Source organism: Salvelinus sp. IW2-2015, linkage group LG33, assembly GCF_002910315.2.
Source record: "Salvelinus sp. IW2-2015 linkage group LG33, ASM291031v2, whole genome shotgun sequence".
Taxonomy (NCBI): Eukaryota; Metazoa; Chordata; class Actinopteri; order Salmoniformes; family Salmonidae; genus Salvelinus; species Salvelinus sp. IW2-2015.
In genome coordinates this window covers 20,739,766-20,759,480 of record NC_036872.1, presented here as the reverse complement: position 1 = coordinate 20,759,480, position 19,715 = coordinate 20,739,766, and the positions used below count along the sequence as shown (strand labels likewise).

The 19,715-nt window shown below is 46.0% G+C and overlaps 2 protein-coding genes across 6 annotated transcripts in view; one reads left to right on the top strand and one right to left on the bottom strand.

Moving 5' to 3' along the window:
- The window catches only part of LOC111957647 (oxysterol-binding protein 2), a 275,496-nt gene that overhangs the window by 86,191 nt on the left and 169,590 nt on the right, over positions 1-19,715 (top strand). The window lies entirely within an intron of this gene.
- LOC111957646 (ankyrin-1-like) overlaps positions 1,629-19,715 on the bottom strand; it is a 312,240-nt gene continuing 294,153 nt past the window's right edge. The window contains exons 35-40 of one of the 4 annotated variants that reach the window (XM_070437046.1): positions 16,908-17,634; positions 16,168-16,543; positions 12,848-12,931; positions 12,177-12,320; positions 6,928-7,041; positions 1,629-3,497 (exon numbers count right to left, since the gene is read on the bottom strand). In XM_070437046.1, coding sequence (XP_070293147.1) covers positions 6,967-7,041; positions 12,177-12,320; positions 12,848-12,931; positions 16,168-16,543; positions 16,908-17,634 — 1,406 coding nt within the window. In that variant the 3' untranslated portion in view covers positions 1,629-3,497; positions 6,928-6,966. Of the gene's footprint in view, positions 3,498-6,927; positions 7,042-12,176; positions 12,321-12,847; positions 12,932-14,545; positions 15,571-16,167; positions 16,544-16,907; positions 17,635-19,715 lie in introns of those variants that run through there. The other 3 variants (XM_023978546.2, XM_070437047.1, XM_023978549.2) reach the window with 3 other exon arrangements.

The following is a 19,715-nucleotide window of genomic DNA, read 5'->3' as shown; positions in this document are numbered from 1 at the left end:
CCACTCCTCCCTCTCATTGACTCCTCCGCTCTACCTGTCACTGTGTGGAAGGAAGCCTTAGAACTGGCTCAATCTCTTTTTGGTTTTAGGGAGCAGGGATGGAATGGGGGTGGGCGGTGTTGAGGAAAAATGCTTGCCATCTAAAAAAAAACTATCAAATGAAGCCACCATGTATTCTTAGAGAGTTGTCTAACTAACGCTCTTCCCCCATAGATCCACATAGCCCACTGTCACCTGCTCCCCCCCCCCCCCCCCCCCCCCCTCGCAGAGGGAGGGATAGATGATAAAATGTCTCAAAGCAAAATCCTGAGCTGAAGATCTGTTCTCTTTCTCTTGCTCATTCTCTTGTTCTGATTATGCATGGATGGGTATTGACTTATGAATATGTATGCATATATAAGAGTATTCAGTTTTATACAGTTTCTTTGATAAACAACAGATCCTGAGTTCCGTAGATAGACTCAAACAGCCTGACATCTAGCCTTCCTACTCAACTAACATCTACAGAGCAACACCTTACATTCATTATCTGTGGCTACAGAGGCGGATAAAGCATGGACCTGGACTGGAGATTCATTTACATGTATAGGTATTATTATTGCAGAGTGTTGATTCATATACTCGCTGGAGTGTTTGTGACACATTTTCCTTCGATATGAGAAATGTAATGTATTAGATCAGTTACGGTACAATGCCAAGATGATCTATACATCTAATATGATGTAGGATGGTATAATGTACTGAGGTAACATTACTGTGACCACGTTTTGTATGAATTAGGTTAGGGCCTGGAGAGCCTCTGTTATGTCCACCAGTAGTGTCATATCACTTTCACACCCATGCCGATTTACCTCCCTCAACCCTGCACTGTCATTTGTCGAAACTAAATGCTGTTGTACTGTGTCAGTCTCAATTGTACTTACAATCAGAGGACTCATCAGATGCACTCACACACTCACACCATTCAAATGTTTCCTTAAAGTAAAATATGAATGTCATTAAGGCTTAAATCAACAATGAGTGGACACTTTTAGCTGTTTTTCAGTGTTGCTACATTCCCTTGATGAGTTTGAAAATGAGACATTTGACAGCTTGCATAAAACTCAGGGAATGGCTGGTACGAAGTTAGATTACTTGCCCCCCCAACCTTCAAACACACACAATCACACACAAGAAACCAAACACTGTTGGGACTGGGAGAAAAACATTTGGATCAAGAGAACTCTCAAACAACCCTAACCAGTTACTCAGTCCACTAACTTGTCTCCTTTGTCTACTTTGTGCAACCAACATGGAAGTGATTTATGTTCCATGCAGGTCAAGTGGATAGCAAGTGGGTTACTCGGGTTCTGGCATCGCTCCTGATCAGACAGTACATCTAAGGTCAAAGTAGTGAGGGATCAAGGGGATCAATAGTCACACACACACACACACACACACACACACACACACACACACACACACACACACACACACACACACACACAAACACACACACAACACAACAACCACACACACACCCCACCACAACCCTCCAACCAAACACCACACACACACACACACACACACACACACACACACACACACACACACACACACACACACACACACACACAAAGACCTACTCCTTCAACCAAAGTTATTGCTTTCTTTTCAACGAACATCCAACAATACATTTCTGATGGGAAACAAGGTAGGGTTGTACAGACATGATGAGAGGGGTGAGAGGACAGGAGACAGGTTTGGGGTGGGTTTGTGTGGGCTCACAGTTGTGGGGTCAATATTACAGTTTTTTATCACAGTGATTGGTGGCTGGCTGTCTTCGCTACACTTCTGAGGGTTGCCAACAACACTTACAATCCGAACACTTACAAATCTCAGTAGCTATGTTCCTCTCTCTGGCTGACTCTCACCTGTAACCAGCTTAACCAAAGCTACATTATTGCCTATGGTGGTCAAGTTACTTATTTACCCTTATCGAATGACGGGTAGGTGCTGAGATGATCTGTAAACTCCTTCTTAGATATCAGACAGAAACACTGTTGCTGTGTGACAGACACAACAGAGGGGAGATTACATTAATTATTAGGAAACATTAATTATTAGGAAACCCTGACCCCTGCTGGTAGAGGACAGGACTACTACATCCACATCGATAGGGACAGGACAAGACTGCTACATCCACATTGAGAGGGACGGGGGAGTGCAGGGAGAGGTGTAGGGAGGATGGGGTGTATAGATGCCTGAAGTGGGCTGCATACAGGAGATGGTGGTGACAGGATCCACCAGACAAACTGGACTATAGCTGCACACATACTGTAGGGTAGGGGAAAGGTCTATTCAAAGTCCTAATAATCGCACCAGCATTTACTCCAATAACATTCACCTTGGAAACACACAAACCACTCTGGAGGAGGTTGGTTATGAGGTTGGGGATGCAAGTCAACACAGAAACTCCTCTTCCTAAAACACAAAGAACTTTGAAATGTCTCTGAAGCCAATGATGCCCTCTAGGTGAGATGAAGGGAGCAAAGGGAGGGAGCACATGAAAATCACAAAATAACAAATAACCAAACAAACAAAAACTGACAGATAAAACAGGCAGAATGACACAAAGGTTGTTTTGTTTGTTCTTATGTCCACACAGATCAAGATTATATAGAATATGCACATAGAGTTAACCAAACAAGAAAACCAGGGCAGATCTGAAACAGCAGCATCATCATCAGCATCGCATTCGGTTTTTGAGACATAAAACACACGTAACACTCAGTCACGTATCATTTAAGTGCATATAGTATGTACAACACCAATATCCTAAGTGTAGGCTACTGGAGTGGGACAGTGGGACATAAGGCTGAAACTAGCCTGTGGTGATGTTTGTTTACTAGAAGAGTTTGATTAGTGTGACAGGGAGAGGGGAGCAAACCTTTGCCTAGAGATAATTCAGAGTATTTAACAGACTCCCTTTTCAGAAGTTTCACAAACAAACACTGCCCTTTTTCTTCAGGAAAGGGATGTATGACGTATTCACCTTTCCCTACACCTCATCATGACCTCCCATCCCACGTGGGAGTGGTCCCCCCCCCTCCCATAACCCCTAGTACTGTAGTTAAAGACAGGCCATGCGCCAGCAGTCATTCATGCTGATACATATAACAGGAAGCACATTTTGGTTGCTAGTTTTTTTGTTGTCTCTGTTTGGTTTTTGTTTTATATGAAATCATGCTTCTAGCCTAGTAGTTAATGTTTTTTTGATTGTTTCTTTAAAAAAAAAAAAGTACGAAAACTACAAGTAAATCCATTTCCTTCTCCGGTGCGTGCTGATCATCGGCGTAGCCGTTGTGGTTGTCGTTATTATGAAGTTGGTGTTTTGTCATTCAGATCTCTCTTCTTTTATCTCCATTATTACACTCCTCTTCATGTGCACTCTTCCCCCTGTCTCCTGCTGCCGGTCATGTGTCTAAGTAGGGTTGTTTTGGTGTGGGGTTCAACTCCTGGAGGGAAAGAGAAACAAAGGTTCATATGGCACAAGGACAAGCTTCCCATCAGTGTGAGGAGAGTCAGACCAAACAGTTATGTTATATCGGTATGCAGTTTTCTCTACTGTTTGTAGAACCATCTGCAACTGGACATTTGTAATATAACTTTTCTGTAATAAAGAACAAAGAGAGTATCAGCAATACCAGGTTAGCTAAAATCTATGGCGGTGTTTTCCATTAGCCAAGCAGTAACCTCGTATGGAAGCATTCACATATTAGGGTTTCTAACAGTAGCTAGGTCAGAGCTTGTCTAACACATGTCTTTGGATAAAGAGGCAATTTACCCCAACCTTCCTTTCAAGCTTGGAAATAGGGGACTCCAGACACCAGAGTCATATATACAGTGCCTTCGGCAAGTATTCATACCCCTTGACTTATTCTACATTTTGTTGTGTTACAGCCTGAATTCAAAATGGATTCAATAAATGTTTTCTCACCTAATACCCAATAATGACAAAGTGAAAACATGTTCTTAGAAATTTTGTGCAAATGTATTGAACATGAAATACAGAAATATCTCATTTACATGTTTTCACACACCTGAGTCAATATATTGTTAGAATCACCTTTGGCAGCGATTACAGCTGTGAGTCTTTCTGGGTAAGTCTCTAAGAGCTTTGCACACCTGGATTATACAATATTTGCCCATTATTCTTTAAAAAATTCTTCAAGCTCCGTCAAATTGGTTGTTGATCATTGCTAGACAACCATTTAAATCTTGCCATAGATTTTCAAGCCGATTTTAATTCAAAACTGTAACTTGACCGCTCAGGAACATACACTGTCTTCTTGGTAAGCAACTCCATTGTAGATTTGGCCTTGTGTTTTAGGTTATTGTCTTGATGAAAGATTCATTCATCTCCCAGTGTCTGGTGGAAAGCAGACTGAACCAGGTTTTCCTCCAGGACTGTGCCTGTATTTAGCACCATTCCATTTATTTTTTATCCTTAAAATCTCCCCAGTCCTTAGCGATCACAAGCATATCCATAACATGATGCAGCCACCGCTATAATTGGAAATATGGAGAGTGGGACTTAGTAATGTGCTGCATTGGATTTGCCGCAAACATAACACTTTGTGTTGAAGGCAAAAAGTGAATTGCTTTGCCACATTTTTAGCAGTATTATTTCAGTGCCTTGTTGCAAACAGGATGCATGTTTTGGAATAGTTGTATTATGTACAGGCTTCATTCTTTTCACTCTGTCAATTAGGTTAGTATTGTGGAGTAACTACAATGTTGTTGATCCATCCTCAGTTTTCTATCACAGCTATGAAACTCTGTAACTGTTTTAAAGTCACTATTGGCCTCATAGTGAAATCCCTGAATGGTTTCCTTCCTCTCCGGCAACTGAGTTAGGAAGGACGCCTGTATGTTTGTAGTGACTGGGTGTATTGATACACCATTCAAAGTGTAATTAATAACTCATGCTCAAAGGGGTTTTCAATGTCTATTTTAATTTTAATTTTTTTACCCATCTACCAATAGGTGCCCTTCTTTGCATGGCTGCAATGGAAAACCTCCCTGGTCTTTGTGGTTGAATCTGCGTTTCACTGCTCGACCGAGGGACCTTACAGATAATTGTGTGTGGGGTACAAAGATGTTAAACACTATTATTGCACACAGAGTGAGTCCATGAAACTTATTTTGCGACTTGTTAAGCACATTTCTACTTCTGAACTTATTTAGACTTGCCATAACAAAGGGGTTGAATACTTATGTACTCAGGACATTTCAGCTTTTCATTTTTAATTGATTTGTAAAATTTTGATAAAACATAATTCCACATTGACATTACGGGGTATTGTGCGTAGGCCAGTGATAAAAAAAGCTAAATTTTATCAATTTTAAATTCAGGCTGTAGCACAAAACATTTGTAAGGCATTGTATCTATGGCTATAGGGGGCTCTATTTCTCCTGCTTTATGAGAGCGTTGTGCATTGTTAGTCAAGTATGTGATTTGACTAAGTCTGTCTGTTTATAATGTATGTTTTTCTGTCTTACTGACCAAAGTGAAACTTAGTGTAGTAGGTGACATTTAATAGTGTGTGCCGTCTCTGACGAAGGCTACTGCATTCCTCAGAGTGCAAATTCACGGGACAGGTTTCTCGTCTGGGTGACACACGCACACACAAAGTAAGTCAAGCTTTTACACACATATTCACACATCCATAAACAAAGGTGGTCCAGATTGTTTTCATTTGAAAGGACAACTAGCCTGTCAACTTTGACCTTTGAAAACATTCTGGATCCCCAGCAGCCTTTGCCATTCTAGAACCACATGCCATGCCATGCCATCTGTAATAGGCACAACAGTCAGCGCTTGAAAATAAAGGGGAGCCGCACACTCTAAGAGCTCAGATGCAAAAATGTAATGTCCAACGTTTCGACAGGCAAGATGTCTTCATCAGGGTCAGCACTAACTTAAACATAGGGAGAAAAATACTGCATGTAGCTAGGCCTACTGCATTTTTCTTATCAAATCCAGTCAGACATGTACTCTATTCGTACTACACCCGCACACACTGACACACATTGAACTGACCCTTCACACCCTGCTGAATACCCACTCTAACACAGTCTACACACACTGACAGACATTGAACTGACCCTTCATACCCTGCTGAATACCCACTCTAACACAGTCTACACACACTGACAGACATTGAACTGACCCTTGACACCCTGCTGAATACCCACTCTAACACAGTCNCCCACTCTAACACAGTCTACACACACTGACAGACATTGAACTGACCCTTGACACCCTGCTGAATACCCACTCTAACACAGTCTACACACACTGACCACAGATTCAGCTGTAGTTTAGTCTCTCCGAAGACATTAGGACAACAAATGTGCTGTACATCCATGATCCAACTGTATATGACACACCGATACTCATCTACAACAAAACTCTACACACTAATATAATATTTTATAAAGTTCTATATGTACTGATGTATCTGATGTATGTTACTTTCTCATAGAATATTTGGAAGTACTGTAGACAGGTGGAGATGGGCAATTAAAAGACAAAGGGACGAAAGTTCAAGGCCAAAGGCAGGAAAGGCTGAGTCAGGACTTGTACCTCCGTTGCCAGCGCAAATCTATAGTAAACATGAAATGTTAATCTACTAAAAGAATACAACCCCACAGTCATACTGTAATATAATAATGCAGAGTAGTGGCATCGAATGCAAATGATACCGTATTAGTTCAAAGCTAATCCACATCAAATGTCACTCTGCACTGCAGTACTAAAATTAATACTGAATTACTGTAACAACATTATCAGGTCTATTTAATCCAGACAGAGAGGCAGGATTAAATGGAGGAGCCCTAACCCAGGTGAGAGGTGTCTCATTGGGTCAGTCGGTCCTGTACCTGCGGGGACGCGTCACTCTGCCACTCTGTCTGCATGCCTCACTGCTTTACTCTCCGCAGACTGGCACATTTCACTATCTGAGCACCCTTCTTCCACGATCCACAAATATCCGGCTACATCGGGGGGGGGGGGGGGGGAGCAGGGGTGGAGGAGAGGAGGATAGGAGAGGGCAGAGAAGGGGTGGAGAAGCGGAGGAGAGGAAGATGGGAAGAAGAGGGACAGAGACAGATCGAAAAGAGGATGAGAGTAGGATGGAAAGGGGAAGTAAAAGTTAGGGGAATTAGTGGGAGAAACAAAAAGATGGAGAGATAGAGGAGGGAATCAGGAGATAAGAAGATAGAGGAGGGAATCAGAGATAGGGAGAGATAGAGTAGGGAATCAGGAGATAGGGAAAATAGAGGAGGGAATCAGGAGATAGGGAGAGATAGAGAGGGAATCAGGAGATAGGGAGAGATAGAGGAGGGAATCAGGAGATAAGGGAAAGATAGAGGAGGGAATCAGGACATAGGGATGAGATAGAGGAGAGGATCAGGAAATAGGGAGAGATAGAGGAGGGAATCAGGAGATAGGAGAGATAGAGGAGGGAATCAGGAGATAGGAAAGATAGAGGAGGGAATCAGGAGATAGGGAGAGATAGAGAGGGAATCAGGAGTAGGAAAGATAGAGGAGGGAGATCAGGAAGATAGGGAGGATAGAGGAGGGAATCAGGAGAGTAGGGAGAGATAGAGGAGGGAATCAGGACATAGGGAGAGATAGAGGAGGGCATCGGGACATAGGGAGAGGATAGAGGAGGGAATCGGGGGACATAGGGAGAGATAGAGGAGGAATCAGGACATAGGGAGAGATAGAGGAGGGAATCAGGACATAGGGAAAGATAGAGGAGGAAAGATAGAGGAGGGAACAGGAGTAGGGAAGATAAGAGGAGGGAATCAGGAGATAGGGAGAGATAGAGGAGGGAATCAGGAGATAGGGAGAGATAGAGGAGGGGAATCAGGAGATAGGGGAAAGATAGAGGAGGGAATCAGGACATAGGGAGAGATAGAGGAGGGATCAGGACATAGGGAAAACTGGAGGAGGGAATCAGGAGATAGGGAGAGATAGAGGAGGGAATCAGGAGATAGGGAGAGATAGAGGAGGGAATCAGGGAGATAAGGAAAGATAGAGGAGGGAATCAGGAGATAGGGAGAGATAGAGGAGGGAATCAGGATATAGGGAAAGATAGAGGAGGGAATCAGCAGATAGGGAGAGATAGAGGAGGGAATCAGGAGATAAGGAGATATATGAGGGAATCAGGAGATATGGAGAGATAGAGGAGGGAATCAGGACATAGGAGAGGATAGAGGAGGGCATCAGGACATAGGGAGAGATAGAGGAGGGAATCGGGACACAGGGAGAGATAGAGGAGGGAATCAGGACATAGGGAGAGATAGAGGAGGGAATCAGGAACATAGGGAAAGATAGAGGAGGGAAAGAGAGAGGAGGGTAAGAATCAGGAGATAGGGAGATAGAGGAGGAATAAGATAGGGAGAGACAGAGGAGGGAATCAGGAGATAGGGAGAGATAGAGGAGGGAATAAGGGATAGGGAAAGATAGAGGAGGGAATCCAGGACATAGGGAGAGATAGAGGAGGGCATCAGGACATAGGGAAAGATATGAGGAGGGAATCAGGAGATAGGGAGAGATAGAGGAGGGAATCAGGAGATAGGGAGGAGATAGGGAATCAGGGAACGGGATAGGGAGAGGATAGAGGAGGGAATCAGGGACATAGGGAGAGATAGAGGAGGGAATCTCAGGGACATAGGGAATAGGGAGAGAATAGAGGAGGGAATCGGGACTAGGGGATAGAGGGAATCAGGACATAGGGAGAGATAGAGGAGGGAATCAGGACATACGGGAAAGAATAAAAAGGATAGAGGAGGGGAATCAGCAGATAGGGAGGATAATGGAGTGGATGTAGGGAGAGATAGGAATCAGGAGATAAGGGAGAATGAGGAGGGAATCAGGAGATAGGACAAGATAGAGGAGAAATGTGAATAGGATCATAAAAAGGAGGCATCCAGGATAGGGAGATAAGGATGGAATCGAGCAGGAACGGATAGATCAGGAGATAGGGAGAGATAGGAGGGAATCCAGGAGCACTATGGGAGAAGGATCGGGGGAATGGCAGGAGATAAGGGAAAGATAGAGAGGCGAATCAGGAGATAAGGGAGTAGATAGAGGAGGGGAATACAGGAGATAGGGAAGATAGAATTGGGGAGATCAGAGATAGGGAGAGATAGAGGAGGGAATCAGGTACATAGCGAGTAGATTAGAGGGGGCATTCAGGACATAGAAGAGAGATTTAGAGGAGGGAATCGGACATAGGGAGAGATAGAGGAGGGAAAGATAGAGGAGGGAATCAGGAGATAGAAAGATAGAGGAAGGGAATCAGGAGATAGGAGACAGAGGAGGGAATCAGGAAGATAGGGTAAAGATAGGGAGGGAATCAGGAGATATGAGAAAGACTAGAGGAGGGAATCAGGACGATAGGGAGAGATAGAGGAGGGACATCAGGACATAGGAAAGATTAGAGGAGGGAATCACGGAGTATAGGGAGACGGATAGGAGGAGGGAATCAGGAGATAGGGAGAGATAGAGGAGGGAATCCGAGATAAGGAAGATAGAGGAGGGAATCAGGAGATAGGGATAGATAGAGGAGGGAATCAGGAGATAGGAAAGATTAGAGGAGGGAATCAGGAGATAGGGAGAGATAGAGGAGGGATCCAGGACACTAGTGGATGATAGAGAGGGAATATCAGAGAAGGGAGAGATATAAGGATGGTAATCGGAGCCATAGAAAGAGATAGAGGAGGGAATCAGGAATAGGGAGAGATGAGTAGGAGGAGGCAATCAGGGACATAGGGAAGATAGAGGAGGGAAAGATAGAGGAGGGAATCAGTCGACGATAGGGAAGCGATAGAGGAGGAATTCAAGGAGATAGGGAAAGATAGAGGAGGGAAAGATAGAGGAGGGAATCAGGACATAGGGGGAGATAGAGGAGGGAATCAGGACATAGGGAGAGATAGAGGAGGGAATCAGGACATAGGGAGAGATAGAGGAGGGAATCAGGACATAGGGAGAGATAGAGGAGGGAATCAGGAGATAGGGAGAGATAGAGGGAATAGTGGGACAGTGTGTGAGAAGTGAAACAGGAGGTGGTGAAGAGGTGTATGAAGAGACAGGAAGACAACAAAAGGAGAGTAATGGAGAGAATTCAATGATGGAAAGACAGCCAAGCCAAGAGAGTTGGGGTAGGGGTTTGGAAAGACAGACAGGAAAAGAGAAAAGGGAGAAGCATCAGAAACATTGACATGGAATAGAGAGTACTGCAGGTTGGAGTGATACAGTGATACAGCACACAGTCAGTTAAAATGGACCAGAGTCTTTGAATGGATGGAGGTAGAGAAGACAGATAGACAATCAGTCAATGTGGGTTACTGAAGGGGAAAGAATGGACCTCATTACATTAGCACAGCAATAGAAACCAACCAACACCCAGCCATTCATATCAACTGGAGAGAAAGAGACATTTATCTATGTATTGACTGGAGACACAAAGCAGATATCCATGACTGCTGTTAGGAAACCTGGAAGTATTAGTTTTTTGTTTCAGCCAACGCAGAGAGACAGTGCAAGCTATCAGAGCAAGATGCAGTTGTGGATTATTTGGTTGGTCCTACATGCAGGTCAGGACATGATGGGGAAATTAAGCACGGATGAGTGAGGCTTGCAAGGTGGATGGATAGTACACTAAAGCAAGGAGAATCCAAGAGGCTAGTACACTACAGCAAGGGGAAGCCAAAAGGATAGTACACTACAGCAAGGGGAAGCCAATAGGATAGTACCCTACAGCAAGGGGAAGCCAATAGGATAGTACCCTACAGCAAGGGGAAGCCAATAGGATATTACACTACAGCAAGGGGAAGCCAATAGGATAGTACACTACAGCAAGGGGTAGCTAAGAGGATATTACACTACAGCAAGGGGAAGCCAAAAAAGAAAAAAAAAAAAAAAAAAAAAAAAAAAGAAAAAAAAAAAAAAAAAAAAAAAAAAAAAAAAAAAAAAAAAAAAAACAAAAAAAAAAAAGGGATACGTACACTACAGCAAGGGGAAGCCAATAGGATAGTACACAGCAGTAACCAGCAAGGGGAAGCCAATAGGATATACACTACAGCAAGGGGAAGCCAAAGGATATTACACTCAGCAAGGGATCAAGAGGATATTACTACAGCAGGGGAGCCAATAGGATAGTACAGCTACAGCAAGGGGACCAATAGATAGTACACTCAGCAAGGGAGCCAATGATATACACTCAGCAAGGGGAAGCCAAAGAATATACACTACAGCAAGAGAGCCAAAGAGGATATTACTACAGCAAGGGAATGCATTTCGCTCAGACTAGGATATTACACTACAGCAAGGGGAGCCAATAGATATTACACTACAGGCAAGGGGAAGCCAAGAGGATTATTAACTACAGCAAGGGGAAGCCAAAGGATATTAACACTACAGCAGGGGAAGCCAAGGAGGATATTTACACTACAGCAAGGGAGCCAAGAGGATATTACTAGACAAGGGGAAGCCAAGAAGGATATTACACTACAGCAAGGGGAAGCCAAGAGGATATTACACTACAGCAAGGGGAAAGCCAGAGGATATTACACTACAGCAAGGGTAGCCAAGAGGATATTACACTACAGCCAAGGGAAGCCAAGAGGATATTACACTACAGCAAGGGGTAAGCACAAGAGGATATTACACTACAGGCAGAGGGAAGCCAAGAGATCATCGCAGGGGTAGCAGGCCTCACAGGCAAGCAATCATCTTTTTTTTCTTCGTTTGTTTTGTAGCTAAGGGGGTTGGGGAATGATTAACACAGGTTGATCTAAATTACAAACACACATACCTCATTCACACACCCCAGGCCATGCAGGTTTAGCCCACTATGGTCTATTTTGGACTAGCAGAGGATCTATATATCCAGCACAGTAAAGAGTTCCGAGTTCCCAGCTCACCCTAGTCATCTTCTGTAGTGGTTGATTGCTACATTGAGTCCTATATACATTCAAGCAGTATAACTGGGTCCATTTAGTTTGAGTCACTTTGTGAATCAATGCCTTCTATGTCAGATGACTGATTTGTTTAGAGGCTCAGCCCTCGTACAGTAGCTCAGTGAGTGTGGCCTGGCTGATGCAGGTCAGTGGCCCACCTTGCTGCTCAGGACGGCGTAGTTCATGAACTGCTCCGCCTCAGCCTCCAGCTCATCCTGCAGAGAGCCATCCACGCCCACTGAACGCTCCTGACACCCCTCGTCACCTGAGCCCTTCCCCCTGCGCACCACCTTCCGCACAATCTATGCCACACACACACGGACACACACCCACACACACACACACCAGGGGAGGGATAGAGAGCAGGATGATAGAGGGTGGTGGGAAAGACAGGTAAAGAGAGAGAGAGAATGAGAGAAATGCAGGGAAGGAAGGAAAGATTGAATGAGGTTGAACCTACACGTAAACTCACTATATTGAGTTCTCTGTGTACCTCTCACTCACAGTAAAGGACCTTAATGTTCATTAGAAAACACTGTCCTGGTTATATGTATCATCCTCATTATAGCTGTGACCCACAACCTTTCATACAGTAACTACACATGACTGTGACACGTCATTTTCCCATGCCGCGATTACAGAATCATGACATGGGAATAAGTCAAGGCATGATGATGAATGTGATGGTTCTTGATTATCAATGTGATAATCATGTCTATGAGGATGAGTGTAGTGAGTTGAACATGAATAGTAACAGGGGGGAACTGGTAGATAGGCCACAGCGCAGGGCTGTAGAGTAGAGAGAGGCATGCTGGGATAGATATCTGACCTTCTTGGTGACAATGTTTCCGTGCTCGTCTGTGAACTGCTCCTCGCTCACTTGTTCCCCTGGGAGATCCTTGGCCTCATCACCCTAAGGGACAGACAACATGTACTGAACATCACAGAACAATCTGTCATACTGTATTACACATGGTATATTGTACCACATCACACACCTGCTCATAGATTCATGGCAAATGAATCAACAGCACACACTTACACAGTAAAGGAGTCTGACTCAGAGAGAAAACCAGGAGTCAAACAGAACGAAAAGTTTCCTGGAATCTAGAGCACTTTAAAATAGCCCCCCAGAGAGAGAGAGTCTCATCATTTAGCCATTGTCACCAACCCCAACCCCCCGAGACAGAGAGAGAGAAAAACAACAGAGAGAGATACAGTAAAGATCAGGGGATCACTAATGGCACTGTTGGGGTGTTATCACTAATCTAATCACAGTGGATGAGGTTCATTACTCCCTAATAACATGGGAGGCGCCAGCACAGCTATTTATAATATGTAAAGGTCCCACAGTTTAACTAGTGAACACAGAGCTAGACAGCTAGCTATATGGTTATGGGAAAAGCTGCCCTATCCCCCACAATCCATAGAGGCAGGAATTAATAGAGTTATTAGAGGTGTTGAGGAGGAGGAGAATATGATAATGGGGGTGGTAGAGGACTACAGTCCTTATTAGGGCCGGGATGATGCCAGTATCGCGATACTTGTTAGTATTGTGACAAGGAAACAAAGCACGAAGTAGATGTAACTTCTTTAGGAAAACAGCCCTAACGTTGGAAACAAACATCATTATGTCATCCAGAGTCACATTTAGTTATTTTCCAAGCTTTAGCACACACTATTGTACATACAGCAGGTTTTTAATGGACCAAAGAGTTTGGTCTGCTTCGTGCTATAATTTTTGCCATGGAAAAAATATTGCGATACTGGTATCGTCACAGCCCTAGTCCTTATTATAGGGAGTTTAGAGACTGAGCTGAGCTCGTAGGTTTAAACACTCACAGTTAGACCACATAGGTTGAACCATTCACAGCCACAACAGCACGTATAAGGCCTGTATAAGTGGGTCTCAACTGTAGGCCTATGGTTTGTTTGAACATCCCTAGTTTTCTTCTTACCTCCCTCTGTTACTATCCCATCTCACCTGGCCAAATATGAACAACACGATCCAGAGACATGTTCCTTGAAAATACTGCAAAACAAAAGTTGTGCAAACTGCTTCTATCATGTATCCTGTATAATTAAATTCTACAATATAAATTAATGACTGTTTTATTAACACAATCTTTGCTCACCGAACCCATTACAGCGGAGAAATTGCATTGTCAGAAGTTAATGCAGTAAACAAACAGAGAGAGGTGTGTCTCTCCACTCGCCCCTGACCAACATTTCCCTCTGTCGCAGCCAAACCTTAAATCACCTCTGAGCTTTACAATTACCTCTGAGCTTCACACACACACACACACACACACACACACACACACCACACACACACACACACACACACACACACACACACACCACACCACACACACACACACACACACACACACACACCACACACACACACACACACACACACACACACACACCGTTTGTTTCCACCACGCTTTCTTTTTATGTTTTTCCATTGCTAGTCAATTCTCTCATCCTTTCCTTCCCCACCCCTCCCCTCTCTGTGGGGTACCTTGAGGATGACCCTGCGGCGGACCACGCGGGTGGTGACGTTCTCCTCCTCGTCGGCCACGCCCTCAGCCTCACCCAGCTCGCGGTCCAGCGCAGCATGCACGTAGGAGAGCACAGAGCGCAGGGAGCCGCTGGCTATATGGATCACATTCTGACAGCTTATCACCAGGAAGGCCAGCAGCACAAAGCTGAAGAGCAGCTCAGTTACCATGGCCCACATCACTGCCCCTCCAAGCTTCTACCTCTGGGCAGAGTGTGTCCAACCAAGCGATCCAGTGGAGCACACTACACACCCACTCTCACACACCCACAACACACACTAACAAACACAGGCCTGTGCAGGCTCTCGTCGACTCTCCACCGACACTTCTCTCCGTCAGTCTGGAGCAACAGCTGCACTCTCGGGCTTTCACTTCTTTCAACAGGGCTGGCGTCGTCTCCTTCTATCTCTCCCTCTGTTTGTGTCCCTTCTTCAGCTCCACTCCACCAGACCCTGTTCCCTCTTTCTCTGGCTCCGTCTCCCTTGCTCTCTCAGTCTGTCAGCTGGTCAGTAGGAATGGCTGACCCATGCCATCAGATCCAGGCGGCTGCAACCTTGGGAGGCTCCTATTTCCTCTCCCTCTCTTTCGTTCACCCTCTCTCTCTCCCCTCGTCTGTGCTTTCAAAACCAAACCCTCTCACCCTTCACCCCTCTGCTCTCTCTCTCTCCCAGCCATATGATCCGTAGTCTTTAAATACCTCTGGCTGTTCTAGAGAGGTGCTCTGCTCTGTAAGTCTGAGAGGCTGAGTGGCTGAGAGGGAAGAACACTGAGACACTTGCACCCCGACCTTCAAACCTCACTCAGGAACTCTCCCTCTGGTACACACAACTTACATTATTACTTCTCATGGCATGTAGGTACTGTATATATTCCACCACACATACATACGTTATTATTCTGTAATGGTTTGGGATCAATTTCACTTACACAGTACAGTAAGATGCAGATAGTCTGCAGCAAGACCATTTCCTGCCACTTGTTCTCCATGGGAAACAATGTTATCTGTGGTAACTGTACCAACACACTGGCAGTCACAATATAATCACCTACCAGGGATAGCCCACAGAGACTCAAACAGCAAAAGTCCCTCTTTACCCTCTCACAGCGTGGTAAAGTTGACATGTCCTTTAGGGTGCTCTGATTGGTCTGATGCAGTGCCAGTATACTACAGTAGATGGCACGTGTGATGGGGTGGGATTGGGGATCCAGTGACAGGGGCTGCTATATTTGGCTTGACAAGCTGTTCCTGCCCTTCTTGGGCCTTGTGTGTGTGTGTGTGTTTATATGGGTGTGGGATTACAGTACCATAAATAATGGAATTCAGCCATAGCCTACTGCCACTGGGTTTGGACTCTGGTCAGACAACTCCTACAGCATTAACACAGTTTTTACATGATGAGCTGGATCATTTACAGTCCTGTCCATACCTAATGTATTATAGCTGCCTTTAATCAATGTTTACTTACCATCTCAAGGATATGTCAAAACTTACCTATGCATACTTGGGCCAGAGTTATTGTACTTCATTTAAGTGTCGTATAACATGTGATAGCTAAGATAATAGCATGGGTTTCCCACTCACCTGCCCCCTCAGGCGTACTTCGTCCCAGGTTCGCAGCTCTGGCACCCTGTGAGGGAACCCCAGGCCCTTCTCAAATGGCTGGGTGCCCCTGAAGTGCCCACGCAGGATCTCTGTGTGCCCCATGTCCCGCACCGGCTGAAGCAAGGCCTCCTGGGACACGCGGGACTGGCTGGGGTCCACGTCCATGGCGGCGCGTACTGATGACATCATAGAGTCCATGGCCTGCCTGGGTTTGGCTGTCTGCGAGCCCACCCAGGCCTGAGTGTGGTCTGTGACAGGTTGCCAGCCTGGACCCGACTGCTCCTGCAGGTAGGACAGGAAAGAGCCTCCACCACCTCCACCGCTGCCTCCACTACCACCACTGCCACCACTGGACCTAAGGAGGCAGAGTGACAATAGGAGCAGAGAGATGAAGAGAGGTGGAGAGAGAGGACAAGTGAGAGGAGAGAAAGGAGAAGTGAGAGGAGAAGAGACAAAGGGTCAAAGGAGGAGAAAAAGGCCAATGTGTATCAAATGTGTGTCAAACATAAGCTGACTCTATTATTCCTTCATAGAACACTCTTTTACCAGAAGCAAATATTGTATTATTAGGTTAGGAAACACAGCAACATTGACCTGTCCTGAGGCTCAGTGAGTTGTCTCAGAGGTGAGTGTCTGGACTCTGGACCACCCCCTGTCTGGCCAGTGCTGTGTCCAGCTGAGCTGCAGACTGACTGACTGAGGTCTGAGGACACACTCACCTGTCTCCATTACGATCTGCCACGCGGCTCAGACCGGGCGACTCGCTCAGCCGGGCGTACACCCGCTGCTGTTGTCCTGCAACAAGAGAAAGCCCTTCCTCTGAGCCTGTCCCTCCTCCTCCTCCTCCTCCTCCAGCTCCATCTCCACCTGCCATGTTGCCTCCGACCGCTGCTGCCTCCGACCTCACGACATTTGACACTTGACCTTTGTCCAGCCCATTAATGTTGTTGACCGCGGCGGCGATGGTGCCTCCGAACGAAGAAGGTGTGGCAGGGGTGGCGGTGCTGAACGAGGCAGGGGTGGCAGGTGTGGCGGTGCTGAACGAGGCAGGGGTGGCATGTGTGGCGGTGCTGAATGAGTCAACAGCCCCCATCTCTGAGTTGTCCTCCACCAGCTCCATAGATCCACTCAGCCCCCCGCCCCCACCGCTGGCCCCACTGCCCGGCCGGCCCAGGCTCCCGTAAGGCAGCCCCAGCAGCCCCTCCGAGTCGTCGGCATTGCTGCACTCCAGCGAGGAGTCCTCCACGGCCACTAGGGAGGGGCTGTTGCCAGAGGGCCACACCTGCACATCGGACATCTCCATGAGCGTGTCCTCCTCAGTGGTGGCCATTGGAGCACACTCCAGACTGGAGACTTCCTGCCAGTAGGGCTCGTTGCCCAGCGGGGAGGGCAGGCTGTACTGCATGGAGGGAGGGGAGAGCAGCTCCTCCTGCATCAGCCCGTAACCTGGAGCGACACAGAGAGAGGCACACTGACACGGCCTTACCTCACCTCGCCCCCCACCTCGCCCCACCAACACCGGGAGGGACCCCAGGGGGGGATGTGCCCCTGCCCAGGAGCAGGGCAGCCAGGGGAGGTGGCAGAGGGGGAGCCCAGGGGGAAAGGAGGGAGAGGGGGAGAGGAAGGGGCCAGACAGTTGGAGCTGAAGAAGAGGTGCAAGGAGCTAAGGGCGAGGGAGCAAGGGGGGCTTCGGGAGAGGGGGTTGACAAACCAGATCAAGCCAGATCAGCCAGCACTGACAGTGAGAGCAGCAGCGGAGGCAGCAGCAGACACACAGCCAGAGCCAGAGCCATGGCCAGAGCCAGGGCCAGGCAGAGAGACAGACCAAGAGAGAGAGGCTCGCTGGTGACTGGTGCTGCTCCGCTGTCTGCCACCTGCAGGTAGAGGGACAGGAGTTACTGCCTCTGCCCCGAACCAACCTGGGGCTGGGACACACACCTGCCCGCCTGGGACACACACTTATACACACGTACACATGCCATACACACGTCCATACACACAAAGGCTTATCCACACACACTCACACACACACTAACTGTCCCATACACGCACCCACACAAACCAGGCAAGTTAAATATTCTAGTCAGGCTGAACAGCATGCTTGCAAGCAATCTTGTTCTTCAACAAACGCACAAACACACACTCTCACCTATCCACCCACCACAACAGACATTACAGTACAAACCTTAGAAAACAAAAAAACACAACCACATACAGGTACACACTACACACATACACACACAAAGATGCACTCACACCACACATACATGTTTATATACAGTCATTTATTATAGCTCACAGCAAGCATAGCTGCCCCAAACCCCATTTTATATCAACAGGGAATCTAACGTTGAGAATTTGCTATGCATGATGACTGATGAACCTTTGACTCAAGTCACTCCAACAACACCTCTAGTTGAGAACTGACATTTCTTGTCTGGTATCATTAAGAGTGCTTTAAGTTTTGAACATGCAGTGGTGTGGTGCATTAAGCATGGTACGTTCTCTTTTGTGGACAGCCTCTGAACAAGAGAACGGTGCCGAAGCTGCTTTCTGTCTGCTCTCTTCCAACTCTCACGCTAGCTCACATTTCAGTGGGAGTGAACTAAATATCTACTGTATGAGAAATGACCTGAGAGAGATAGCCAAGTAAATGAAATGTCAAAATCAAGGTCAGGAAGACCAAAGAAACCTTTTGATTAGTTGAACAACCATCAGGCAACCCTCAGGCCTCGACAGATACAGCGGTACTGCAGTTGAGGAAAAGTTGTCCGTGCAGTGCAACTAACTAAGTATGGCTGTAGTAAAATACTATTGTGCAACAGTAGCTACTGTACTTCTCTGCAACTGAGATGACCATGAGGAACAAAGATATTTTGAATCAGACAAATAAACCCAGTGATGAATGGATATGTATATAAAGACAAATTGCGCCATTTAATTCTGACTGACCAGTGGTAAAAATGGAATTGATCACATACTGGCATCAACCGAGAGAAGATACTAGATTTAGCATGAGGTGGAGAAGACATGAGCTTTGAGGAGGGAGTGGAGGAGGCAGTAGTGTGTATGTGTGTGTATTTGTGTGTGTGTGTGCAAGCGAAAGAACACTATGTGTGTGTGTTTGTGTGTATGCATGCGTGAGAGAGAGGTGCAACATGATTCATTGTTGGCGGTGAGTTATGTTGAATGTGCAGTAGGTATGAGGGACACCAGCTGGCCTCCTGGACCTCTCATCTCTCTGAGTTACAGCAGAACCCCTCTGAAGACCTCCCACTCAGAAGGCCATACGACCGGGGAGGCTGTTTACATGTGGGTCACAAGTTCAACACATTTCTCTATATCAGTTATTCACATACCAAGCATCCTTCAATAAGATATACATAAACCCTGTACTATAGAATTCCCTTAACATTTCCACAACCTTTAAGACTTCCAGATGACAAACTTTCCTATATACATTACTCTATAGCCAGTGGGGTGAGGATGATTCATGTCATATAAATATCACAGTATACTGTATGTTT